This window comes from Charadrius vociferus, unplaced genomic scaffold (genome assembly GCF_000708025.1).
Source record: "Charadrius vociferus isolate BGI_N301 unplaced genomic scaffold, ASM70802v2 scaffold550, whole genome shotgun sequence".
NCBI lineage: Eukaryota > Metazoa > Chordata > Aves > Charadriiformes > Charadriidae > Charadrius > Charadrius vociferus.
This window is the reverse complement of record NW_009646425.1, coordinates 514002-533028: the sequence shown is the minus strand read 5'-3', so window position 1 is coordinate 533028 and position 19027 is coordinate 514002. Positions and strand designations below refer to the sequence as shown.

At 38.2% G+C, this 19027-nt stretch overlaps 1 protein-coding gene across 1 annotated transcript in view; it reads right to left on the bottom strand.

Annotated features, from left to right (window-relative positions):
- IARS (isoleucyl-tRNA synthetase) overlaps window positions 1-19027 on the bottom strand; it is a 103041-nt gene that overhangs the window by 8779 nt on the left and 75235 nt on the right. The window contains 8 exon segments of the mRNA XM_009881289.1: window positions 2751-2876; window positions 3878-3989; window positions 7735-7911; window positions 10021-10116; window positions 10398-10510; window positions 11310-11484; window positions 18077-18160; window positions 18373-18475. Coding sequence (XP_009879591.1) covers window positions 2751-2876; window positions 3878-3989; window positions 7735-7911; window positions 10021-10116; window positions 10398-10510; window positions 11310-11484; window positions 18077-18160; window positions 18373-18475 — 986 coding nt within the window.

The window sequence follows — 19027 nt, the reverse complement described above, 5'->3', positions numbered from 1 at the left end:
GTTTAGAAAGTTTTTGGTTTTTCAGCAATTCAGAGCAAAAACAAAGTCACAGACAACCGATTTTACCACCTGACTTGAGCCCAGCCTTCTTCCTTTCAATGATTAATTATTTTTTCTTTACTGTAAAAAGAGACAAATTCTGGTTTTGGTTTCTGAAGATCAGTACAAATCCCAGAGCCTTGCTCAGTGTTGCGCAGTTCCTGAAAATACATCAATACACTGTTGGGGAGGAAATGTCTACCCATTATTTCAATGTTGCACTGAAAAACAGGGACATGACATATTTTAGCCTGCCTTAATACAAGAACTGCCTGATTCTGTGCCATTACACAACCCTAAGTAAATCTTCATTACAATTAGAAAACAAGATAATAAATTACCGCAAGTAAAGCGGCCAGCCCTAAAAACCACAGGAAGGAAAATAAGGAGCCAGAAATATGGTTTTACTGGGTCACAATTTTATTAACACCCATGGGAACAATTCAGCAACAATTTATCCAGAGTGCGCGACCTTTCTTTGCAACTCCTCTCAGCCAGAGTGGCTGATAGCAGCCCCTGCCTCACCTAAACAGACCCTGGAATCACCACAGGCCCTCACCTAACATCACCCGTGCAAAGGTTGGGCAGATGAAGCAAAGGGATTGTATCCAAATCAAACATTGGGAATTTCGGTTCTATTCTCTAATGTCTTTAAGAGCTGTTTTCTTTGTACATGCCTTCAACCCTGGCTCTTCAGGGAGCCATATCTTCTGCTGATCAATACTTATTTGAGATCTCTGCCAAATTGCAACAAAAGTGAATTTGATAATCTAATCTTTCCAAGGGAATTTTCATGTTGTTAATAAGCAGGCAGGGAAAGAACCCCGCTCTCCCCAGACCACTTACAAAGAGCCAAAGATTAAAATCAGCATGCCAAGATGGAAAGTCCCAAAATGATACCTACACAGCAAAAGCAACATGGAAAAGAAAGAAATAACGCCTTTGTTACTACAGCAGAAAAGAATCTTTGAGGAAGAGGGAAGGTTTAGATTTTCTTTACCACTTTCTTTAGGAATTCAGCATTAATAGATTTGTGCTGCATCCTTTTGTCCTGTTAGTGGCAGAAAACAAACCAAGTAAGGAGTCAAATTGCTTATAATCTTAATGAAATGAGAGTTTCCCCAACCCTTCTTGGCCTTTTGCAGGTCATCTCTTAATATCTGTGATGGTCATGGATTGTACTGGTACACACCCACCTCTGCAGGCACACACCACACTGCTGTGAAGTGTATCACTACTGTTTGGAAAAGGATTTCAAGGAAAACTGTTTCCTCCTTTAAAACATTACAGAAACTTGAGGAAGATACTGAAGGATCCAAAATTTCCTATAAGTCGCCTACAACTGAAAGCAAAGAATAACCATTTTGTATGATAGAACAGTTCAGCTGAGCACAACTTGGAAAGAGTAATGGATCACAGTAAGGTAATGGATTACATCAGATGTGAAAACCCACAGAACATTCTTCTAGAAATACTTAGAGGAAAAGAGAAGAAAGAAAACTAAAGCTAGAGATGGGAGCAGTGACCTGACAGACATGAGTAGGACTACCCTCCCACTGGTGTCACAGGCAGACGTAAAACGGTGATCCTTAGCAGTCCTGTGGGCAGCCCAACAGTAATGCTTCTATGAAAGTAGTATTTCTATGAAATAGCATACTGACACACTTCAGTAATATTTCTACGAAAACACACAAGCGAGAGTTTCTGTACCATCCAATTACCATTTCTGCAGCATTTTGTCACTCCTTTTAATCTTAATACAAATGGTGTGGAAACAGACAAAGTCTGAACTTCCAGATGTGCCTGTAAATAACACTAAGAACACACAAAGAGTTTACTATTACTGTTAAAACATCTCTAAAGACACATCACGGCATTGCCACTGTTAAGTACTCTACTTTCTGTATTTCTTCACTAAACGTTTGGTTATTAGTGTAATTTTGTTCTCAGTGTGCTGATTTTTAAGTTGTAACTTTTTCTGATGTATTGAAACGTGACGCTTAATGTAATAATAAAGCAGCATCTTAATCTCAGGGGAGGGAATGCCAGTTTGCTGGTAGGGTCTCTCCGTCACTAATTGCAACATCTTTCACAACGCTTTTCTTCTCTGCTTCAACTGTATTATCTTTGGAACAAACAAAACTATGATATAGCCTGTAACTCTATATATAACCCATAGACGATATTTTACATTCTCGTGCCTCAACAGAGGCAAAGTTCAAGCTGCAAAAATATTCCACAGATTTTTCTAAAAAGAAGAAACGCAGAGATCCTCAAGTTTCTCTTGGGTGAAAAAGCAGCATTTTTTCCCTCTCGAGATAGCAGTTTGCATTCAATTTAAGTTCTCACCCCGCCTACAGAGGCATTAGGGAAAAAAAAAAAGCATGCAAAAGCTGATGGCAGCGCGCCATCAATATATAGTATTGGCTGGACCCGATGGAAACACTGTCTGAAATAAATCAGATTTTGTCCTGCTGAGAACTGCAATGGAAATAAGATAACAGAAGAGATGAGCATCATTTAGCAGCAGCTTTTGGAAACATTCTGATGTGACTATAAACACAGTCTCATAAGCTAAGTACTATAAAATAGAATATTTCCTTACAAATTTTCTTGTCAATTTTGTATATATATATAGAAAAATTATACAGTAAATAACTCCTAGCTGCTGCTAGAAAGACTTTCAATTTTCCTTGTCATACTCCATTTACCTGTTTTTCCATTAAAAACTGTCAGTTTTGAATTTTTAAGACCAAAAATGCAGGAGATGGCATCTACCAGTCCAGTGAAGTTCAAGGTATTATCTCCTTTTGGATTCTCCAGCAGCAACACACCATCTAAAACCAAAATGAAGAAAGTAAAACACAGTTTGGAAGCAACATCCAAGTTTCAATGATTTTCTAATGACTTTTTCTAATTACTCCCAGTGACTTTCTAAGCTAACTTAAAACTGGCAATGTGGCATCTTCCAGAAATTTTTGTAGTACAAAAGGGAGAGGGAAGAATACAGGGAAAACACCTCAAGCGTACTTCAAATTTAGCGTATGGGAGTTATATTTGTTTTTATTAACAAAGCAGTCAAATTTTTATGTCACTGAATTATAATCCAGTATTATATTGATTAAAACCAGACAGTGTGCCCTCTGAGATGTTCACCAGCTTAAATAGTTACGTTCATTATTATTCCATAAGCAGCTCTGTAACCACGTTAAACAAGGCACACTTACTTTGACACAAACTGTAAACACATGTAGAAAAAAAAAAAACAATCCAGAGACTGCATTTGGTTGTCTCTCCTTTTAAACTCTAAGTCAACCTTCTAATACTTTTCACAGTATCACTGCACTCATCTTTTGATTATCCAAGACATAGTCATTATATTCCCTAGTTTTAAATAGTCTTTTAAGCTCTATACTTACTATCTTAAGTTTTTCAAAACCAGTATCTCTTCTACAGAAAGGCATTGCCTACATTTGCAGTACTACATCAAGAATTAAAAATCCTCAAGGTACAGGCTCTGAGCGTGGGTGAACGTACACACACAAGTATAGAGCGTGCATGCCTCCATATAGATTTTTCACACACAAACCCTTCTGCAGAATATAACTAATTCATGTGCACACCCAAGCATTTACTTCAGGTCCACATCAGAAGACATCATGGACAACACGTGGTTTTGCTTTTAATAAACTTATTCTCAAGAATTATTTAAAGCTACTATTGGAGGGAGTTTGCACCATCTTTCAAACAAATTCGTGGCTCCAATGTTCATCACACCACTTTCCAAAAAAAATCTTTTAACGCCCCCACTGGCAAATCACAGCCGGTACATTCCTACCTTGCTCCGACCCATTAACACAAACTTTGAGGTTGACGTAGGCACAGGCTGGACCAACACACTGACACAAACCACCTCTGACGAGCGTAATTTCTAGCTCTGATCCCTTCAGCTGAAAAAAAGAGGAGCATTATGATTATTTGAATATTGTTTAATAAAACAAACACAACCAAATATTTCCTTAAATAAACAACATTAAGATCTTGTCTTATTATACTAAACATGACTTACGATAAAATAGCAACTTTTGCCACACCTTCCTTCAGAGACAGAATGCTTGAAATCATAATTTGTCTTTATTAGATGTTAAAGATATTTAACACAGAAGAAAACCGGAGAGGAATAAACAGCCTGATTTTCACAACTGATGAGCAGTGCTGACAGCCTCCCAAAATACAATCCAGAAGTGAATACACGTAGGATAGAGAGGCTCTCCCAGAGGTAGTTCTGAGCACCTGAGGACAGGACCCTGCTCCCAGTGGCTGCTGGGAGAAGCCTCAGCCGTCTCCAAGGGCTCCCGAGAGCAGGCGGGGGCAGGAGCTGCCTCGGTACCCAGTCAGCCGTTGTGAGTATCTCCCCGTTAGCTACTAGTGAACCCATTAAAACATCAAACACCCCAACAAGAAACGGAACAAGTATCCTCCTTTGCAAATGAGATGCAGGATGAAGAGACTTGAGAATCTGTAGCAATACCGCAGAAAGAAACTTATTTAGTAAAGGCCTTAAACCACAGCTTTTTCCAAGCACGGGTCTTTTCCTGAACTAAGTACAGGCTGGAATTACTCCTGCCCTTAGACCAATTTTCATGAGAATTACACTCTAAAAGATCCCTTCATTACAATTTGTAATTAAACAAATATCATACAGAAATCACTTTGACGAACAACTGATACTAAGTGGCCATCTTGGCCAAATTTTTTGTAAATTTAGAGACGGTCTTTGTTAAGAGTCACAGTCCAAAGGTCTCGGACCGTCTCAGACTTGGAAGCGCCACTCTTTGCTGAGCTCCTATTACAAAGTAGGGAGACACTCATGGAGCAACAAATCTCATTTTGTGTTTACCCAATTCTACCAGCAATTAAAAATTCATTTTGCAAGTAGCTGCTTTTCCTTCCCAGTATTTTCTGAGCAATTGCTGATTTTTTTTTGTTGTCTCTCAGAGAGAGTCTTTGGGAGAAGGGATCATAATTAAAGCCTTGTATCAAAAATTGATCCAGGATGATTTCACAGAAATACTGATCCTGAATGTAATCAACATACACGTAGGAAGGACAGGCTGCATTTCTTTTTTGTCCCAGTCTTTACATATATCCAACTTCATGCAGACCTGTTATTCCTTTTAATTCTTCCAGAAATTTGGTGCAATGATCCTTTCACAGTTGACTGAACTTATGGACCCACATGTGGAATTATACACTTCATTCTTTTAACTTGCACCTGCTTATCTCTGAAAAAATCTATATAATCGTCTATATAATCATCACTGTAACGCATTTTCCACGTCAATGCTGCTTATCAACCCCCACCAACAGAAGACAGTTAATGCATAATTCAATCTGAATTCACATCTTCATCATCTTTATGCCTGAAAGCGCCAGTACAAAATGCAGTGCAGTTATGACTAAGACAGACGAGTAACCACAGCTTTGTCTGCTGCACCAAACTGCAAATTCACTGCACACAGCTGCAGCTATCCTCAACTCTCTACAAAGGGCCAAACTTCTACACTCAAAGGATTTCTAAAGAAGGGCTTTTCCATTTCAGATATTTTTATTCACTGCTTTCAATGTGACAAGCTGGTTGCAGCAGAACACAGAGTACAAACATCTGCCCTAAGCAATCCATCTCCGCAGTCCCAGGAAGCGTAGCTTCCAATGAAGACTTGAAGTTGCTCTAAAATCTCAGTCATCTATTTCTCTCTGCGACCTCTATTTTAAAGTCGAAGCCTGTCACTAACAATTCAGAGGCACAGCAAGGCTGGAAGCACAGTAACAGTCTCAACGTGCAGAAGACAACCCACGTGGCAAAGACCACAGACTGACTCCTCAGGGAGGTACTTTGTAGTGACTGAGACTCCTTAATGTAAAATAATAACAAACAACTCTGCATTTACTTACAAAGCTTTTCTTTGCCTCCCTTCCCCATACATAAACTGTATAGCTTCGATACACAGAACTCGCAATAACTCCCTGCTAGTGGTTTTGTTTGAAAAAGCCTCCACGCCCCAGACTTTACGCTGACAGGTAGGCACTCTCTGCTCCGTCACCATTACGAGATTATTACATTCCTATAAACTTAGTCACCAACTGCAACAGCCACACAGAACTGTCATATATAGTCTTATTGCAGCTATAGTTTTTTTAGGTTTTCCCAGTCTGAAATCCGATGGTTGTGCAAATGCATAGCCTGACCCACAAACCTCCTATCTCCAGTTCACATACTAGCTCATCATTTCAAAAACTGAACGGATGTCTGGTTTTTGCTGACATCCAGACAACAGCTATCAATTATATCCATAATAACCAGCACCTTCTGTCAGGGCAAGATTTCATCTTTACATAGACAGCATTATTTAAAACTAATCTAATAGACTCGTCTTTTAGCTTTCCACCGGGTTTTCCTTCACTAGAATCCACAAAGTTAAGACTCAGAAAATAGGAAAATAATAATGGGGGGAACCACACTTGCACAGGCATGAAAGCTTTCACAGAAAGACACAGCGACCAACGTTAAAGCTCACGTACCAGGCAATTTCAGCGGTAGGCATCCAAACATGCATTTCCTAGCACTATACATTTTCTCCCTGCTGCTTTTACATTCTAATTCAGATTTGATGTTGACTTAACATCAAACTGTCCATCAGAAGTACCCCAATCAGATAAGTCACTGAAGAAATAGCAAAATATTTCCACTGATTTCTCAACCACAATATTCTCTGCTTTTACACAGTGTTTTTCTCTGTTTGTGACTAGATGGAACTAGTAGTTTTGAAAAAGGCCAAACACAGCTTTGTTTCACATCTACAGCTTTAGAAGCGTAATTAATACGTGTAAAACATTTCCTTACACATCATGTTAGTGAGATAGATAAACTACGCACTTTCCTTTCAGCTATTCTCAGACCCCCCCAAGCCATTCTGTAAATCAGATTTTAAGTCTGATATATGCTAAGTTCGTACCTTTCTGGTCTAGCATGACATTTAGACTGAAGAACATTTCACCCACAATCCTGCTAGGAATGCCTTCTGAAGATAGTAAGTTTGAATAAAAATATGGCAAAAGTATTCTCAAAACTTGTCAGAAGAAACAGTCAAAGAAAACAAAGGAAATAGTTCAAATCTGCTGCTGAAAGGATAAATGAATCTGCGAAACTGCATTGTTACCAGCCACTGAACTTCAGCAACAAAAAAACCAAAACAAAAAAACCCAAAAACTGAGCACCCTCAAACATTAAGAACTGAAGATGGGCTTGAGTCAAAAGGCAAAATTTAGCCTCGAAGGAGAAGCTTTCTAATGCAAAAGCAAATTAACTTAAAGAAATCAGATACAATGTTTTGCTGTCTAAACAATGTGCTAACCCAAGTACAAATAACTAAATACAAACGTGTATTAAGCTTACACAAACAACTACCTATTTGTTTTAATACCCAAGTGGCTTTGTTTTCATAAATACTACACACACAGAGCCCAACTATTTTATTTTTTAAACAAAAAGACGAATATGAAATTTACAAGTGTTACACAATACCCACTATATCGCACAAATAAATACTTAGATAATTTTTTTCTGTAAATAAAGCAATTTGTTCAGTTAAAATAACAAAATGAACTATGCAGTCAACACTCTCTCCTTCTTACTTGGGTTGTTTCCTGGATGAGAACTTCTTTTGAGGTAGGCACCGGGTAAGGCTTCAGGGCAGCCTTTATTGTTGCAAAAATGAAATCCGTATGTTCCTTAATGACAGTATCCAGGTAGTCACCTTCTGGATGTGCTCTGTAGTACACGGTAATCTCATCTGTAGGAACCAGATTTCGCTGGAGGATACACCAAATACACTATTAATGACAGCAAGAGGACTTTCACATATACAAACTAAAGAAGGATACTTGTTAAGTTAAAGAAAAAACATCTTAGATATTTACCAGACATTTGTTAACAGTTTCCACAAAAGATCTAGAACAAAATAATTATTTTGTCAGAAGGGTAAGAAAGAGGCTTGAAACATGGTGAATTGTTCTTCAAAAGATAACGACCAAATAGCGTACCTTGCTCAAAACATCTCACTTCCAGATGCATGTACCAGCTCACCCCCTCAGGGAGCTGAAAGCCTACCAAACTGACTAAAACGCTTCTCTTGATGCACAAGAATTTACTAGCATTTACACATCCTGATAGCCTGAAATTAAACCCTTGGCTCTTTATTGAATGATTGCTCAATCAGTGACCTTTTCTGAACACCCAACAGTCTCCAGAACATTTTGATATTGTTTTGGAAGGTGGTGACCGGACTTTTAAGTTTTCACACTAATTCTGTCACATATATACACATAAATATAACATATACTTCAGAAAAAGATCAATTTATTTGAATGGCATGCTTATTAAAGCTGAATTAGAGCAAAATTCTTCTTCAGTAAGAAAATGGCTTCAGGGGTAAAAAAAAAGCAGCACCAAGAAAGCTTTATTTCTAAAATCTACTAAAAGTAATGCCTGCTCTAATGCCAGCAACAGTTACTGTGGATCCGGAATCAGGGGGGGGTTTATTACGTGCCCACTTTTATAACCGGAGTGAGAACAAAAGAATGACAGAATAAGTGCACATTAGCATCATGTTAATTATTAGGCAAGATTAAGTATTTTGATATTCATTTAAGTGAGAATAAGTTATGGCCTTACATCATTACAGAAGTAAATTTAAATCATCCAGTAACTTATGAGACAGTTTTCTTTTCATGACCACATTTCTTCCTGGTTTTATTTTATACAGAAATAAATCTACATATTTATTTTTTAAAAAACTTTTATATATATATATATATATATAACTATTTTGGCACAAATTTGTCATTTTTCAGTCTTATACTGAAGATTCATGCAGTCTTCACTATACATGTTCCCAAAAACATATCCTATGAAAATTTTATCTACGCACCATTTAGAGCTCTTGCAAGATTTCTTCAGACATAAGTCTGAAAAAGGATACAAATTCTAGCGCATTGCCACCAAGTTAGTTGAGTAGGAAAACCCTAATGTATCATAGAACACCATGTTCCATATTTGCAATGTGTATGTGCATGAGGGGACGGAGGATTGTTTTGTTTTGTGGTTTTGGGAGGGATTTTTTGCAGGTTTTTCTGTTTGTGGTGTGGTTTGTTTTTTTTTTAAACTTGTAGGTTTTGAAACCATTAGAATTCTTTGTATCAAGTTAAGTATTACTTAATGTCCTCTCCAGATTAAACACACTTCAGACTTGCCGTCACCTCCACGGTGACCATGCTTTCTTGGCACAAAATGGAGATAGCGAGTGCAGCTCTTTCTGGATTAGTACTGTAGAAAGAAGGAAGTTATGTTGGTTCAAAGTGCTTTACCATAAAGGTCAGACAGCATCATTCCCATGTACGATGAGAACAATTTAGAGTGGAATCATTAACGTAGGTATACAAATTGGTGCCAGAAATGCCTCCTGCAATTTGCCAAGACATGAGTTTGTTTCTTTTAGCAGTCCCAGCTCAGATGTCTCTGGTCTCACCAGCTGACGTAACGCGCCGGGACCGAGACGGCACTGAACACAACTCTTGGAGAAGGCAGGCAGGCCTGAGAGCTGCTGCTTAACCGGGACTGAGCCACTGCTACGTGGCTGAAAACAGAAAACAAGAGGCCCTCAGTAAAATAAATAAAGTAGTTAATTCACTATGGATGACATATCGCAAGCTTATTGTTCAACTCGAGCTACTTAGTAACATGGCAATTCAGAATGAAAATAATGATTTGTAATCATTTATATCTGATCAGAAAGCTACGTATGAGGAGTAAACAATACAAGGCTTCATGTTTAATTAAAAATGGCAGTTTCCATTCCATATTGCCCAAAGACTGCTTAAAAGTAAATTAAAATGTCTTGTTCCAAATCATTGCTTCCTAACCTTTTTGCGAAGCTTCTGGATGCGATTAATCACTTCCCGGGCAACTCCTTCATCCACCATGGACTGGTCTGGGGTAACATCTAGCAGAACCAAAACCTGAGGTAATGCAGAGAGTTGAATAGGTGACAAACTTGAAACAAGCTAGTATTAACTCACTCAGAAGCTCAGCTACATTTTCATAGAGCTCCTCTCTTACAAAATACCATGTTGAAGAGAGTAATTGGACAGCTCCAAAATTCGGAAGATAGTTCAACAAATGCCAGGAGCCTATCTGAACAAATAAAACCACCCCACTTTTCACCTCACCATTTTCATATTAAGGGAAGAGTTCCTCTAGAAGTAATTAAAAAAAAAAAAAGAAATAACCAATAAAATACCTGAGCATCGGAATGTGCCTCAAACTGAGCAGATCCTCCTGCAACCTGATCAAAGGTATACATGAGACGAAGGTCTTCCCCATGGAGTTCGTGTCCTTCTACAACAATGGTGCCTGCAGAATCGGCAGATGAAGAACATCTCTCTCTCACAATCAGAGTATAAAAACCCCATTTTCAAATTCAAAAAGCTTTAAACAAGTATCAGACTTCAAATACACGAAATGCAGTATATTTGCAATACAGTTAGACAGCAGTTAAGCACTAGTAAGAAACACTGAGCTATCCCACATTCAGATTTTTCATACCAGCACTTCTACAGGCACCAGAACTCACTCAACTAAATGCAGATGCTTCAGCAACTTTGTGTTCCATTTCAATGAAACAGAAGAAAACTTAAAAATAACCTCTATACTCAACTAAATTAAAATTCACATTTAAGCAGTTAACTAAACAGATGTTGCTGGAAAATTCACACTCCGTGTAGACCTGAAATTGAAGCAATGCTTTTGAAATAAAAACTACTGCACATATACTCAGTTCAAATGGGATTCGGTCTTACAGAACACCTCTCTCTCCACTTCATTTTGGCCTTACAGTAGCCCTTACATGGGAGAGCAGTGTAAGATTAGTATACACGGTCACTGCTAATCTGCTGTCAGCAAAATAATAAAAACAACTTTTCTCCTATTCTCATTAATGTAAAATTTAATAGGGATAGTAACAGGAAAGTAGGCCTTAAGTTTCCCTAAGCCCACACAGAAGGATACTTCTGCATCTGTTCCTGTAAATGCTCAATGAATATACACAAATCAAGTGCAATTGCTTGATTTTTTTTTTTCTGACTAACTGAAGGATTTTGGATCCTTTACTGGTGAGCATTGCCATGGTTTAGTGGTTCGTACCACTACGTACCTGTCTCCTGGAATTTCTCCAGCTGCTCACTCTTCAGCTCTTTGATTGCAGCCGTGACAAGCTTGAACGCACCTTTCAAACGCTTCCCAAGCACCATGTGATCTGGTTCTGCTCTCAACCGGACTCCGTATTTATCTTTATTAGTAGATAGTGTCACTTGACGTACATTAAGTTCCTATACAAATACACCAAAAAGAAAAAAAATGAAGCTAAAGAATAGCCATGTCTGACAGCTGTGGAAAGGGTACAAAACCAGGGGAAGTCGTAAGTCTCAAGCTGCAAATTTTTTACACGGTTGCCTCTGTGAACTAAGTAATTTGCCAACACTGCAAGAGCAAATAAACCCAAATGACACTGAAACTATCCTTCAGCAGAAGATCCTACCCTCCTCTGCAGCTGTTAGGTAGACATTTCTCTGTTATTAATAGACACCAGTCAGCTCTCAACTCAAATCAGATCCCTATTCAACAGCCTTTTTTATTTTACCATTACAACTGCCTGAAGAGATAAAACTATTAGCTTTGTGTGCAACGTCATTAGAAAATGGCCTGGCAAAATTCAGGAAGAAAATTTTTTGTGTTAATGGTCCTTTCAGTATGCATGTAGCCAGAAAACTATAACTGACAATTTTACATTTTAGCTTGTATAAGTGCTACTGCCTCATTTCGTCTCTTTCCTTATCTGTTTATTCTGGGCCCTTACTGTACAGAAACCACCTTGCTCAGAAAAACTTCTGTCTATGCTCTGCAGCACAAGATCAGTGTGCCGGGGCAGCCAAAAAGAGCTCATAAAACTTCCATGAACTTCAGGAAGGGCCCCAGACCAAGGATGTTACTTTGCCACTACAGAAACACAGGCATGTCTCTGTATTATAAGTAATGAGCGCAGTTTTTGACCTCCTATCTGAAGGGGAATGGAGTGGTGCTGTGGAAAGTTTTACAGAACAACTGATAAAGAGGACAGTGTTGCTCCCATGTGAGGAAAGACCAAGGCTAGAACTCTGGAGAGAAGAAAGGTGAAGGGGGATGTGACGGAGGTTTAAAAAATGATGAAAGAGGTGGGTAAGGAATGTAAAACTTATTCACATGATACAGAATCCCCAAGTGCGTTTGGCAAGCAAGCTGCTCTAAGTCATTTAGGAAGCAGAAAGAAATGGTAGCATCAGCACGACAGGATTAGCAAGTCGCCAAACATTTAGATTGAGAAGTAATGCTGAAAGACAACTTCTGAGCTACAGTCTAATTCCCTAGGAAGTCCTACTGACACAAGCAGCCAAGAATGCAACTGATTCTAATTTTATTTAGTACATCTTTTAGGAAACCTAATGAAATTTGCGTACTTCAGAAATTCAGTTTTAATGGGGTGCTGCTGGAAATGAGCCCACAAGTGGTAAATGACGACCTCATGGGGAAAAAGAAACAACAATCCAAAATATAGCACAAATTGAAAGATGACTTTGGGCTTGATTAGATAAGTGACATACAAGCTGACTCCATTGGGACAAGTTTTCTATACTAATTAGATTAGGAAACCATTCTTCTGTATACATTATCATTAAAAAAACAGAATATCTCTTCAAAAAAAAGCAAGTCTGTATCTTAGGTCTGTTTATAGCTGTCTCAATATAGTGCTTTGACTTAAAATTGCTCTTAATTTTATCTTTCCAATAAATCAAAATTAGCTCCTTAACACATCTTTCAAGTCTAATACACACAAACTGAAGCAACCAGTCCTTCCCATCGCCAGTCAGAAGACCAGTATATCCAGGGATTCCTATGTACAAGGGCCTTTCGTTGGTGCCACGTGCCAGACATGGTCAGATCAACCGGTAACCCAACTACGCCCCATTCTCAGGACAGAGAAAGAGCAATGCCAGTGCTGTGCTTCAGCTGGGCTGGGCTCTCTTAAGTGAGCATCCTAAAAAGGAAATAAACAGGGATTATGTAATACTGTAAGAAACAAAAGGCTGAAGGACCACACACTGCCACGGTTCACACGTCGGGTAATTCAGCCCATTCACAGACTCCGTCTACTACGTTACTGTAACACCATGAACCTTATGAAATACTGGTAGACCTTGGATTTGATGAAGGAGAAGTCAATTTCCTCTGTTTTATTATAGCCATACATAGGGGTGGGGGTTGAAGAGTTGCATCCTTTAGTTTGGATGCAAACAAGATTCTGATTGTGCATCGAGTAAAATTTACTCCAATAAAACCTTCCATTGGAAGCAGTTGTGCAGAGAAGCCCTGAACTAGGCTTGTGAAAGGCCTCAAATAAAAATGCAACTGTGTTCAGCTGCTAAAAAGCCTTCTGGATTTATTTCATTTTGTGAGCTTGGCCATTTTTGCATGACAACTCCATACTCTGGACAGTTCTAATATTAAAATCCATTTATTTAAACGATTTGCTATGTTCTGATGATAAGAGAGTAAGACTGCAGATCAAAGACTACAGCTACTTCTGAAACAGCGATGAATGAAATTTTGAAAGAATTGACAAATGTATTTTTCAAATTTCTTTGTCAGCAACTGCACAAAATTAAAAAGTGTGTTTTTTCTTACAGATTACCTCTGGCACCTGCAAATTTACTAGAAACACACTTCTGGCAATAACTAAAGGTTCTAAAGCTCTGAATATGTAAGAGGTTGATGAACAAAGCTGCAAATACAGTAATACTACCCAGTCTGCCTGTATTCATTGATCTCTTCAGCTCTGAACCATCCTAGTAAACAACTAGATTGATTATTATGCAATGCGATAAAACACATACTAAGCTTCAGCGTCAGCTTGTTGAATTTTAAGATACATAATTAAAAATAGGACAATAGACAGTGGTTTGTATTTGTGCTTCCATAAAGCTATTTGAGTTTGTTGTAACTCATCTCCCCATAAGACATACCTTCACTTTGTTTGCAATAGCAAATGAATATAAATTAAAGCATACTTTTGTACAATCCAATTATGTTATAATTTATCAATTCGTTAGGTTTCTTTGTTACCTTTAACTAGCTGTAGGAGCCGACAGCAAATTTTGTCAGCTATGTTTTTGAAGTAATTTGAGTAAGTAAACATCATCTTAGCAAATTTTGTCAGCTATGTTTTTGAATTTGAGTAAGTAAACATCATCTCCCTTAAAACTGGATTCTAAAATCCACAAATCCAGTTTTCAGACTGAGAAAACATGACAGACACTAACCTAAATTCCACAAAATTCTGCTATTGAAAAGATCCAGGTATTGAAGTGATTAGCAATTCTGAAGTGAAGCATCGTATCTGCCAAATCTAGGAGGAATAATCAATAAGCTAACATGACAGAAAAGCCTTACAATCTCACTTGCAAATCAATTACGATTTTTTAATTAAAATTCCTTTAGTGCACAATTCTTAAGAATGTAAGTAACCAAAAGCAAGCAGCATACAACACTGATCTAGAAGGCTTGTGCACTAAGCCATGCCTCCCTTAGCCGGTGCTCTTAAGTTGCCCCCAGCAGAATTTTTAGAAGCCTTCCTTAGATGCATATTTAGGCTTGGGGAAAGATGGTATTGCTGCAATAATACATAATTAGAAGTTTAAGAGGTCCTCTGCTGCTTCAGTCATCTCTTGAATTCTTTGACTGACATGGTTGCTCTCTCCAAGACAAGCGAGGTGAGTTGATCTTGCTTGGGTGGATGCAGATTTTTCTTCCCTTTGTCAAGGCAAAGCAGCTGATCCTGACAATGACAACTTGAACTAAAAAAGTTCCAACACATTTTAAGCATCTGACAAGATTTTCTGTTACAGAACCCTCTGAAGATCCCTTATTGAAAGGAAGAAAGGACCGAGGACAGGCGTGTGATAAGGGCTGTGCCATTTCTGGGCAAGGGAAAAAATCCTTAGATACTGCACTGCCAGTGGTTATTATAATAGAAACAGAACTTATATGTCACTTATCTTTGAAGATCCATTCCACTAGCTTTAGAGAATGCAAAACGTTACAAACACTTGGAAGAAAAAAATCCATCATAACCTTATGCTTCATGTACTACCAGCATGCCTTAGGTACAGCCATTGGAACTGATTCTGCCATGAACATATATAAACTGATCTGGAAAGTGACAGATTCTGACAAATGAAAGATGACGGGAAGCTCAAAGGTCAATTATTAGAAATATTTTATTTAATATTCCAGAGGCCATTAAACAGAAACACAAAGTAAAGACAGATTGCTGAACCCACTAGTCCTATATTATATCAGATCTTAAGAAGTATAGAGGTCCTAAGGTAACACAGCATGGAAAGAATTTCCTGCAGACAGAAATGAGACGGTAAGTTCCTCTGCAGTGTCAGAGTCAAAGCTTCAGTGCTGTGGATAGAGCTGCAGGAAAGGAACAACTCTGAACTGCGGAGAATCCCTATGTTTCCCACCCAGTTACTGTATTTGGACACATAGAAGCTGTACACTAACATGACAGTAGCTGGGAAGTATGCTGGAGGTAAAACAGGACAAAGAATTAACTTGTAACAGTAATCTGTTTTTCGTATATACGCTACAAGCACTTAAAATACAGTAAGAGGGCAGAATTCAGAGGATAATGCAAAATACACCCTATGGCTCACCCTTCCAGATGTGAAGTTATCACAGGAGGGAAGGGAGACTTTCATAAACTGTTCAGATGTCCAACTATGTTGCTGTTCAAAATTTTTTTCTCCTGGTTTTGCTCATTTGAACAGAGATTGTTTCAAAAAAGTAGATTTGAGAGCGCAAGGCATGAGAAGGCTAACCTTGCAGTTCACAGGCATTCAGAAACCGTATTAAGATTTCTACATAAAATCTCTTGTAATAGTTAAGGAAGCTGATATTTTAGGAGGTTGTTAGGTTTTGTACTACATGGCACTTAACTGCTCTGACAAGGACCTTGCATTGAGGCTAGTATCCCTTCCTCAAATGTTTTTATCAGGAGGTCTCGAATGGGGAAAGTCGTCTGAACAACTACCTAGGTGTTTTTGTTCTGCAAGACCACCCCTTCAGTTCTCACCCCAGAGAAAAGCTGGCGTGTATCCTGCCTTGCTGAACTAAGAGACACACACAAATACAACAAGATTGCATAAGGGAAGGATTCAAGTGAAAATCCAGACAGATTAATACATAGAAATTATTGCCTGAAGTAATACCCAATTTATATTCGAGTCTAATGCATGCATTCTGCCCAACATCAACACCAAATCAGTTCCTTTAGAATTCTGCTTTCTTAGCAAAGAGCTGCTATTCAAAACGCAATTCTTTCCTCCCCAAAACACGTACAGTTACAGAGATGAAGTCATGGCTTATCTCCCTAAGGAACACAATGAAACATCTGGGTGAAAAGCGATCATTTAGCCCAACAAGAGACTACTGCAGCAAGAGGAAATTAAGACTGCTCAGAAAGAACAGCATTGCTTAACCAGTCCCTTCTTCCCTCACTGCCTTCCAGAGTGGTTCTGAAAGGCTCCTGGTCTTACAACAGAGATGATATCACCTCTAACTCCCTGTTCAGTGAAGCAATTGCAAAGCTCCTAGGCTGCTAACACTGAGAAATTACACATAGTGTAGCTCATGATACCAATGTATGATCACGACAGATTTAAGTAGTAAGAATCACTGGTTTGCAAGATGTTTAGAAGGCCTCAAACCTAGAAAAAAAGTTCAAGGCATACTGGCACGGTAGCTTTTTTTTTCCTTTTCTTCTTGAATAAAAACACCATGGCTCATTGAAATTCATCACTGTAGCTGAAACACTTTTCCTTCTCACTATTCCCTCTTACTGTTTGATTTCTCGTGTACATCATAGATGTGAAAGCAGATGCATATAAAGTCTATTTGTAATGAAATTCAATTGAACATAAAGACTAAAAAAAGCCCACTCTACAAAAGTGTTTTAAGCTATCAAAAAGTAACAGGCTTTGTGCCTTCACTACAAATTCTGAAATGTAGTACTGAAGTTTAAAAGATTTATTTATAGTATAAACATATACATAAATGAAGTTTATTTATAAACAAACTCCTTTTCCATTTCACTTCTTACAATACTATGGATTTTTACATGACTGACTAAACGCAGAAAGCGCAGCCAATTTCAGGAAGCTAAGCTCAAAAAACCAAGAAGGGTTACTTTTGTTTTGAATGATGGGGCTTTTATCCAAACAAAGATTTAGAAGTAGGGCAGGCTGCATTTCTCTAATGGACACACGTTAAAGGAGTATTGCAGTGGCATACAGGAGCAGACGAGTGTAAGAAATTGTACAGACTAACGTTTTATTTATTTGACATTTTATTTCCTAGACAACATCCTGCAAAATTCTTGACTGGTCCCCTATCCTCCCTTACATGGAACTCCTTCTCTCCATCAACTCTTCCACTTACTGTCAAACTGGTTTTAATGCCTTTCAGCTGAAGGAGATCACATCCCTCTCTTTGACAACATGTAGTGGACTATTGCCTTACTTTCATTCAGCAAACATTTTTTCCTTTCACTGATCAAGAAAAAGAACATTTCTAATAGCCTCTTAGTCCTACGTGACCAGCTGGAGTGATTTAGTATTTCTCAGTACTACACTTGACCAAGGATCATCGCCCATTTACCTTCATCTCTGTACACAGAACCCATCGATATCCCCTTTCATTACATTTCTCTTTTAGATTAATTTTACCTAGTGAGTTACTGTCACCAGGGAAGGTTAGGGTTTTGTTTGGGTAACTGACATACACAATCCAGTTAAGTAAGCATCATGTTCGTGATGTTCTTACCTCGAGTATGTACTTCTCTAAAGACCTGATGTTCTCCAGAGCCTCTGGATCCTGATGGATAACAACTACTTCTTTCAAAGGATACTGGGGAGAAGGAAAAAAAACAACAGAAACTTTTGTCTTTACAGCTGAAAATAAAGAACTTCAGATATTACTGTTTATCACTTGAAGTATTTTATTGTTGGACTCTGTTTGCTATTCCAAACTTAATTCTTTAGTTTTCCCAGGCTTATCCCAAAGTTACAAAGCTATTGCACGTTCCCAAGGTATTGGTAAAAGATGTTAAGAGTTCTAACCTTTACTGGAATGGTTTTTCTGTCTCTGATTACTCGTCCAAGCTCAATAACAGACTGCAAACAAGAAACGGCACTTTCAATTTTTTTGTCGATGAGATCCTCCCTAGATTAAAAAGGAAACATTACATTGCTTCATCTTCATTGTATCTGTTTGAGCAGATTGAAAACATTTTACCCCCTTCTCTGAAATTCCCTGCAAGAGACTCAGTTACGCCCTGTTTGGGGCAATACGAAAAATGAACAGGTTTTCCTTTTCTCTTTGCGGAGTGGATAAGGAAATAACTTGCTGAAACAAAAAACAGAGCTATTTTTAAATCATCTTTTGTTAGCACCTCTCACAATACGGCGGTGATGGATCGAGTCACACTACCTATTCTATCAATATCCAAGAAAAAGTAAGATTTCCATTAATAATATCATAAGAAGATGCAAAAAGATATTATAAATAGGCTACTTATAATAACGATGAAATACCTATAATGCAACCAACTCACTGGATGTCAATTTATGATCTTTTCCAGGAGTTTTAGTTATTTTAACTTGATGTTTTAGACAGTCTTGTTATCTTTCCTAGCTTCATCATTTTTCCCGGCTTCACCATTTTAACACCCTTTCATTTTAAGGCAAGGCAGAGTTTGGGGGTGGGTTTTGCTCC